Source organism: Oryzias latipes, chromosome 5 (genome assembly GCF_002234675.1).
Source record: "Oryzias latipes chromosome 5, ASM223467v1".
Taxonomy (NCBI): domain Eukaryota; kingdom Metazoa; phylum Chordata; class Actinopteri; order Beloniformes; family Adrianichthyidae; genus Oryzias; species Oryzias latipes.
The window spans coordinates 10,706,571-10,716,020 of record NC_019863.2 but is presented as its reverse complement, the minus strand read 5'-3'; the positions used below and the strand labels follow the sequence as shown (position 1 = coordinate 10,716,020).

At 38.1% G+C, this 9,450-nt stretch overlaps 1 protein-coding gene across 4 annotated transcripts in view; it reads right to left on the bottom strand.

Annotated features, from left to right (window-relative positions):
* Window positions 1–2,591: 2,591 nt before the first annotated feature.
* arhgap9 (Rho GTPase activating protein 9) overlaps window positions 2,592–9,450 on the bottom strand; it is a 48,663-nt gene continuing 41,804 nt past the window's right edge. For all 4 annotated transcript variants that reach the window (XM_011474872.3, XM_011474874.3, XM_011474875.3 and 1 more), the window contains 2 exons: window positions 8,894–8,999; window positions 2,592–3,729 (listed from right to left, as the gene is read on the bottom strand). In XM_011474872.3, coding sequence (XP_011473174.1) covers window positions 3,543–3,729; window positions 8,894–8,999 — 293 coding nt within the window. In that variant the 3' untranslated portion in view covers window positions 2,592–3,542. The remainder of the gene's footprint in view (window positions 3,730–8,893; window positions 9,000–9,450) is intronic.

Genomic DNA, 9,450 nt, shown 5'->3' with positions numbered 1-9,450 from the left:
TGAGGTTTGTTGGGTTGAAGCAAAATTACATTTTTTTGAAACACTGACTCAAGTTGAATTGATGTTTATCTTTTCTTTTTCATTAAAAAACTTTTACGCCAGATTCCACAAATCACTCGCATGAGCAACAGCACCTCTGAACTGGTGCTGTGTGTTTTTAAGTTTCTGTTTCCAGCAACAGTAATGTATTTCGATGTAAATCTGTGTAAAAAAACAACTTTTCCTTGCATATGTTCTCCCTCATCTACGGCTGAATGACTAAATGTTAATCTGTCCATCTGATGGCATAACACAGCAACCCTAACACCTCTTTACCCAAACCTTCAGCTTTTTCTCACACTCTTACAGTCGTTTGCACAACGGTTTTATTTCAGCAGTGGTTTACTGCAGGTCTTCTACACTGATACCCTTGAGCTTTAGTGTCACACTTTTCAAAGTAACTTTGAATTTAGGGCCATGATGAACAACAAGATATATTTATTTGTGTTTTGAGACAAAAGTGACATTTTAGGATGCTAAAAAAGTTTGGAGAATGCCAAAGGTGAACATGAAAAATAAACAAAAAAAAGATAAGTAAAAATGTAATTTTTAAACTTTAAACTTGAACCGTTAGTCATCTGGGCCTATTTGAGCATTTTTACTAATTTTCAGTTACAACTTATTTATTATTTATTCTATCTATTTATTTTAACCCTTGTGCTATCCTAGGCACTTTAACATTGGGAGTTGGGTCATCTAGACCCCACAAGACAGTGTGCTGAACCTTTTTTCTTCAATGATTTGTGATCTTCACTGGTATCCATGGATTATATGAAATCTTTCCACCTTTATCCACCTTTGTCATGGTAGGAATGTAAGGGTGGGGTCATCTAAGATGGCACAAGGGTTAAAGCTGCTTTGGGGCAATGCTCCATCTTTTTGGTAAAACCCCAGCTTCTTTTTTATGAGAGATATGTTTTATTATATTACACAATAATTCTGCGATGAACCTGAAACTGTACCAAAAACTCAAATCATTTTTGTCTTGTTTTTGCTGCAAAGATTACAATTGAGGAAAAACTGTTTTTATATTTTACAACAAAGATCAAATCTGTAATGTGTAAAAGCAAAATGAAAATCTAAAAACAAAGCAAAGACAAGGTAAACCATTGTAATAAATGTACCAAAAAAACAGACAAACCTCAACTAAAATATAAAATATGTCCCAAGGGGTTTCACAAATTTGTTACTATGTTTTTGGTTGTGTTTGTTTGACACCAAAGATTTCTAAGCTGAAAACTTTCTTTCAAACCTTCATGTAAAATTTTGAATAAAAACGATATGAATGGGTGGGTGCTTGTGTCATTCCAACTGGATTGACAAACTCATCTGAGAGTCTTAAAGAGTACAAGACAGACTTAAACAGTTTTAGAATTATTTCAATGACAGCAAATACAAAGCAAAATAACTTACATATAGAATTACTACTAATTCCCAATGATTAAAAGTAAAATGTGTTTATTTAGGTGAAATGTCTTAAAAATGCACCTTTTTGGAAGCAATTTAAGAGCTGTTTGCCTGAAAGAAACATATATTATGCAGGATGGATCACTCCAAATGTGAAAAATCTGTTATTGCCAACAGAATTTTCACCTTTTTTACCCACTGCAATGATTATGAATACATACAAAGAGGTCCCATTTAAATTGTGGTTATAGGTGAGGTTATGTTTAATGGTTTCTGGCACAATCGCATTTTAAAATGATGAGCAGAGAGAGAGAGAGCTTATTTTTCAAAAATATATGATGTCTTATACTAGAAAAATCTGCCAAGTTTCTGGTTTGCTCATTTTAAATCTACAATACAAATACTTCATTAAATATCATATGCATCAGTGGTTTCTGACTGTCAGATGGTCCTCGAAAGAAACAAAAACAAAAAAAGCAAACATTTAGTAAAGTGTTAGGATGATTTGACAAGAGTACTGTGAAAATAAGAGAAACACGAAACAGTAAGCGCAGTGACAGAAGGAAGTACTTATAAAATCTGAAATAAACGGCACAAATGCGATTGGAACAAATAAATATGTGTGGTTTGTCTTTTCAAACCGAAACGCTTCAGAGTTGATCCAATTTAAGGTCGTCCTTGGCAGTGGACGCGGGATCAAGTTGAGACAACTCCTCATCAATCAGCTACACACAAATGCAGCCCCATCCAAGAAGCTCACATGACCTAAAATGATACCAACAGAAAAATGGAGGAACACGTTTAATAAAGCTACCCCCCTCCCCCCCAATGCAGTGCAGTCTTTCAGCTCTTTTATATCTTCTGCCAAACCCGCAGTCAATATAAAACTACCCAAGCCACAGACTGCAAGGGTTTTGAGTGTGTGTGCTGGTGGTGGGGAGGGGTTCCACATTTTTTAAACATATGCATTTCCAGTTCCCCTTTTGTTCTGTTATTAAAAGCAGCACTTGCGCCAATCAGAAGGGATGTCGCTGCCCAGCCCGGTCTCTGAGGCCCACATACCTCCACACGCCTCTTCCAACTGTCACGCAACAAACAACCTGACTGACACATCCTCAGCAAACATCACAAAACAGATGCCATCAGCTGGTTCACGTGTTTTTATTGGAGGGGGGGTTAAGAATTAGGTCCAAGTAACATTTCAACTTCAAGGTTTTGCCTCTCAAAGCAAATGTGCCAGTTTGAATTCAACTCATATATTATTGCTTAGGTTAAAGTCTGTTTGGAAACGGCTACTAGTCGAGAGAGACGCTACTTCACATATTTACAACATCATCATTTCCGCTCAATGCAAGGAGCTCGCACGATTAAAAAATAGATTCAAACTTGTACGACAAGGAAAGCTCTGAGGGTCTTTACAGTACCGCAACGCAACACAAACGGACCTGATGGCACATTCATCTCCTCACTAAAGCGCACCCTCTTTTGTAAGTTTGCTAAACTCTCCGCCTCTGCAGTGTCCGTGGCGATGACGGAGGGTTTTCACAGCCCTCCTTCCAATTTGCAGAAATCCTCACAAAACCCTGCAGGTGAGATCTGTCCTTGAAGACGTCCTGGTGATGTTTTCACAGTGAGATGGTGCAGTTGGATTTCAGTGCTACAGTAAGACATGACCTTCCCCACACCTTTATGATGAAAAAAATGCATATTAGACAGCTAGCTGAGGTGATTTGAGAAGTTCCTTTGATATTTTTATGGCTTTTTATTCAACTGGTGATGAAGTTTAGAGCATCGAGGAGTTTCTTCCCGTGCCGAGTAAACTCCAGGACCAAGCTCCACATCTGCACTCAAAGATATGAGTGCTGCTGCTAAAACTGGCGTGTTGTAACATTATTGTTTTAATGTTGCTTTATATGGAGACCAGATGTCATGATTAGCAGCTTTCTCTCCATGTTCTTTGGAGCCTGTAATTATCTTTTAATGTGAAATCCGCTTTGATCCTTATAGGTCTACAGGGATTGTTGCAATGCTTTCACTTCTGTCGAACTTCGAGGAGCAACTGAAGCAGCACATCTCTCCAATCTGGTCCAAAAAGATTAGGAGAGGGCTCTTGTTCCGAAGATGTGGTCAAACTCTGTGAGGATGAGCTCCACTGCCTGGTTCTGGAAAACCATGTTCACAGCCATGTTCCCGGTGTCCCGCTCCGGACGCATGAGTGTCGGCCCGAACACAATGCCAATGTTCTGGGTGTTCATTCTGTTGGTATCTGAATGCCCCAGCACCCTGCAGGAAAGGGCAGATAGGAATATGCAAAATGATTATTACTATGCCATGTTTTTAATAATATCTCAAAATGATGACAATTATTTGATAAAATGTTCTGAAATGCTTCTATAATGCTACGTTTACACCGGGTGTGTGGCGCACATTCAAGAACGAGCTTTCAGCATGCGGTGTTCCCTCAGGACTGTCACTGTCCGATGCATGTACTGTACCTATAAATATTAAATATTATCTCACAGATCCTACTACAAGTTTCTTCTTTCACAGTTACCAAAACTGAGCCCTTGATTGGTCAAGGTTAAACTGGTTTAACTTTCAACGCATGTGTTTTGTAAGTAGAAATGAACGTGAGAGTTTTGAACGGGGAAGCCCTAAATGCCCATATACGTGCGCTTACATCGACCTTTTATTGGAAGCGTTCGCTTAAACGGACGTCACTGAAGCCAGTGTGAACGTGGCATTCAGATCCAGATTACTTTAAAAAGAAAAGTTTTTGTTATTTAAGTTAAAATGTTTAAATGTTTTCTGTTTTTATAACTACTGTGCAGTAGTTTTTGATTAAACAATGTACAGTTAAAACAATTTAGGCTTGAAAAAAAGATGAGAGAGAAAAGAGAAAACTTTATTCATCCAACTAAGAGAAACCACTCTAATTAAAAAATTCCCTGAGACCTTTTTTGGATTAATTTGAATTTGGTGCTGAGGGAATACTCTAAATTTTGGGTTGTGGCCGAACTGCTACAAATTGTAGTGAAAAAAGACTAATGATTAACAAATCTGTAAAGTAGAAAATTTTGCATTTATTAGTCCACAACAAGACAATTCTAAATTTCACCGTAAGTTAATTATGGGTGGATGTCCTGCAAATAATGCAGTAGCCACCATTCTTTTTTTTAAAATGTAAAATATTGACTTGAACTCGAGAGCAGAACACTAGCAGACGTCTCTCTCAAACTACTGTCCATGGTTCCAGTCTAAAAATATATGCTGCATGAGAATAGTGGTAATGGAAAAGAGGGAAACCAAAGCTCTAAAAAAAATGATCTAAATTCTTACGTTTGCTTCATGATTTCAAAAAGAAAAACTAACGGCAAAGATGCCCCCCCAAGACTCCAGCAGAAAACTCCTGAGAACTGATGAGACAGTATTTGTTTTCTCCTTTAGGGCCTTGACACTGTGCAACTGATGACGGAGAAATGCTTTCAAAATGATATCAGGAAACTTTAAAGTAGAAAGTCTGATCTGCAGATTGAAGGCTTTGATAAATGGTTGAATTAACCTTTGAACGCGTGAGAAAAAACAAAACAAAAGTATTGCTTTGTAACATCTAGATATTCAGACCACTGGAGACACTGAAGCCTGAGGAGAGATGCTCCATCAAGACATCTGAGAAATACTGATGATCCAGAACAGGCATGGTTGCCAAAAAATGTTTCTGTGTGTTCTGTAAGTGATTACCCAGTGTGTTCAATAGAAACATGAAAAATGCAAAGCTTTTATGGTTTTGGTTCAGAAAGTCTGCTTCTGCCGTGTGACTTCCCTTTGCCAAAAGCAGTGCGATGGAAGTTTATTTTAATAAGTATACTTGAGTAGAAGTATAGCAGGTCTACTATTTAACATGTATGTGGAGTGTAGGAAGTATACTTACTAAAAACTTTAGACTAAAACGGAACATTTTTATATAGATAGTACCGTATTTTCCGGACTATAAGTCGCACCGGAGTATAAGTCGCACCAGCCCAAAAATGCATTATAAAGTAGAAAAAAACACAGATAAGTCGCACTGGACTATAAGTCGCATTTTAACTTTCACAACCTTATATGACACAATCATAGCAGACTGTTTATCTAATAATTTCACAGTAATTTTTTCTCAAACTTATTTATTTATTCCTTTCATGAAGCATCATTGGCTAACTAATACTCTGTTTTCATCCTGTATTTGTAGAAACAGTTTTCACTTTTATTGCATTTCTGAATCTATGAAATCATTGGAAAATAGAATATTTTGTTGTTAGCCTTCAAGATCTTACTGTAAAAAAAAGTTTGCTGATTCTCTGAGTCACTTAACATACTCTTAACACTTAACATACCTCATACATCAAATTGACCCAGAAACATCATCTCTGTTCCTCACAAATGAACATAACAGGAGGGTTAACAATGTATTTATTTCAATTTATTTCTAATATAAGTCGCTGCGGAGTATAAGTCGCACCCCTTGCCAAACTATGAAAAAAAGGGCGACTTATAGTCCGGAAAATACGGTATATAAAAAGTACACTTCGAGTATACTGTCTCACTTTTAGTAATGACTTGTAGAACATTTAATAGACTACGTTTTGCTAAGGTTACAGGTGCTATTTTTACAAAGATTTGTATTCCTTTAACAAATGAATGAATTTTGCTTACAGTCTCTGTAATTTTAGGAGGGCCACCAGCAAATTGAAATGAGTGGCCTTTAAATGCAAACATATCCAGTTAAAGTGACTTTGGTTAAATGTTCTTGTTCAGTACTAAAAAGCTAAGAATTTGCTAAGAAAAAATAGTAAAGTTTGAGGTAAAGCGACAGCATGTGTCAGGCTAAAACCTAAACTTGCTCATTTGTATTACTGGTGCACTTTGGTGTCTAATTTCCAGTGTAGTGTCATGTTTGTGGCTGTGCTATGACATTCTTTTAAAAAAAAACTCACAAAAGCAACTAAATGAGCCAGTCTGTGTGTCAGTTTGATACAAAGGCCTACTCATCTACAGTCCTAAAAAAGTTTTGCCCTTAAGTGTGAGCAAATGTTAAGCTGACATGTAAACCTGAAAGAACTACTCCAATGAAAATGTTTTTTCTGGTGTTTTTAACTTGTTCTTGTAATGTTTTTTTCATGATGGAGGATCTATGAAATTAAGATTAAAACTGCATTTCTGAGTATTTCTTTACTCAAATTGTTGTAAATCAGGGATAGACAAAAGATTGTCCTTCGAAAAAAGCCTGCAGTTATGACGTAGAAACTACAATCAGCAGGCCACAAACTCCCGGCTCCATTCTAATGCATCGGCTAGTAGACAACTAGATCCTAGATCCATGTGTGTCTTCGTTTCCCACGTACAAGCAGGAATATGGCTGAAAACAGAACGACTACATAGCTCCAATACTGCTCACCATTTCTGTTGTTGTAAGCTAGCAGGAAAACATGTGGACAGATAGATGATGGGAAATGTGGACGAGCTTACTCTGTGCCAACAGTCCTGCCTACAACTCAGAGGCAAATTTCTGATGAACTACTGCCACTCTGCAAAAACTATGTCCTAGAAAACAACACTGGTTTTTGGATTTTGGCTAAAAACGACATGACCAGTATTAAAAGACCTCTGGAAACGCTCTTACGGTAGGTCAAATGATGATCAGAGTGGATCTTTGACTTGCTGGTAAGACTTTTTAAAATGCAGCCATTTTGGTGAGTACCAGCTAACTGCCAGCGCAGTATCATACTGTGGTCAGGATAGGGTCAGCTATAGCATTCTCAAAAGAAAATTTAAAAAAAGCATCTAAGTGAACCTGTGCGAGCCTGCCACTTTAATGCATGTTAACATACATGAATCTGGGTTTTGCACTCAAGGGAGCCAACATATTCTAAATCCAATGCTTGTAGTCACGATGTTGGTGTGTTTGAGTTGTGCGACTTTGGGGGGACTCAGGAATGGATAAAAGCCACAATATGAGGCATTCTTCTAAAAATGCCATTCCCACCAAGCCACAGGAGAAGCCAGCAATTGCTCAAAACTTCCACATTAAAAAGAAAGGAGGAAAAGAGGGAGAAAGGAGAAGGAAGAGGGGGGGGGGGACATGAGCAAAGGAGAGGGTGAGGAGAGAGAAGAGAGAGGTTCCAGTGGTGGCGGCGGTGGTGTCGGTATGCCTTCCAGCAGACAAACCACAGCCCTCTCATGGGACCTTTGAGGCAAGCGAGGGAGTGGAGGAAGGAGAAGAAGGAACCGGGAACAAGGGGAAGGAAGGGAAAAATAGAAGAATAGGAGAGGAGAATAAAAAGACAGTGAGAGGAGCAGGGGAAAAAAGCTGAAAGTGGGTGGGGGTGGACTGAGTGGAGATAAATGAAAACCAAAATGAGGAGAGAAAGAAATAAACCCAGACAAAAAGTAGTGATAAAAAGACAAATTCACAGCATGGCACAAACAGCCTGAGAGTACAAACGTGCTCCCTGGAGTGGAAGGAAGAAACAAAGACTGTAAAAACCATTATATATACTGTAAAAGAGACTGGCTCACTCACACACGACAGCACACCATTCATCCTTTTTATTTTCACAGGGACCCAAACTCAATGACAGCGTGATCCTGGTACAAAACTGGCAAACAGAATCATCCTGACCAAAAGAAACCCTAACAGACAAATTAGGAAAGCGCCCCCTCTTGTGGTCATATTTAAAACAACAGATTAGGAAAAGATTTGGGGTTTTAGTTTCTAAAATTCTCAAAGACCCACTCTGATGACAGTTGTGTTTTTTGTGTTTTTAATGAGTTCTTGTGGTAGTTTTCTGACGATGGAGGACAGGTATAAAAAATTGTGTTTCTGAGTATTTTTTATTCAAATCACTGTGAATCAGGAGCAGATGACAAATGCAGTTTGAAAAAGATTTGTGATGTAGAAACTACAGTAGCCGGGCCATAAACTCCCTGCTCCGCTTCATTCCACTTGCAGACATATAGGTCCATGCAAGTCTTTGTTTTCCTCGTCTGAGCTGACATCTGGATCAAAACTGTACTGCTCGATTGCTTCAATATTGCTCGCCATTTTTGTTGCACCGGTAGTGTTAGGTTGGGGGAGTGAGGGGCTGTAAACAAGCGGGAGAGAGTGTAAACAAAGGGATGATGGGAAGTGGGACAAGCTAACTCCATGCCAACAGTTCCATCCACAACTTGAAGGTGAATTTCTAATGCCCTACAGCTGCTCTGCAGAAACTATGTCCTAGAAAATGACACAGGTTTTTTTTTCTTTTATATGGCACAAACCAAATTAAAAGACCACTGGGAAGATTATTACAACAGATAAAAAGATGATCAGAGTGGGACTTTAAAGCCTGACAGACAAATAATAATAAATACATGTTTCTAAATAAAATGAAAGCTGCTTAACATTTGACCTCTGCCCTCTTACCGTCTGAGATGCTGGCACATGAACTGCAGCGTGTCGTGGTTTGGAGGAGGCATATTGAGCACCAGACACTTCATGCGATCCACTTTTTCCACGTAATCTGGCATCTCTGCAACACAGAATAAGACGTGTATCAGACGACAATAAATGCTATCAGTTGCACTCTATTTCTTGTTATTTATTAGGAAATGAAACCTTTTTTGCATATCTAATATGCAGAGTTAAACCAACTATCATCTAATCTAATTCAGCTGTGGGTTTTCTTATCAGTGCTGCATTAGGGTAAACACTCCAGAAAGAGCAAGAAATGCCGCATGAACATAATTTTTATTTAATCTTTTATTGTTTTTGACTTAATCCAGTCAAGGGAGCGTTTTTTGATTATGAAGTGCTGCATTATCTGCAATTTTAAAGGATAAGTCAAAAATAATCAAAACAATCCATATAAGCTTATTTTAATCAAATTAACTGAATCCAGTCAAAGGAAACATATTTCTTTAATTCTTTCAGGACTGTGATGCCATCACTGCATTGACAATAGATTCAAAAGAACCAAACTG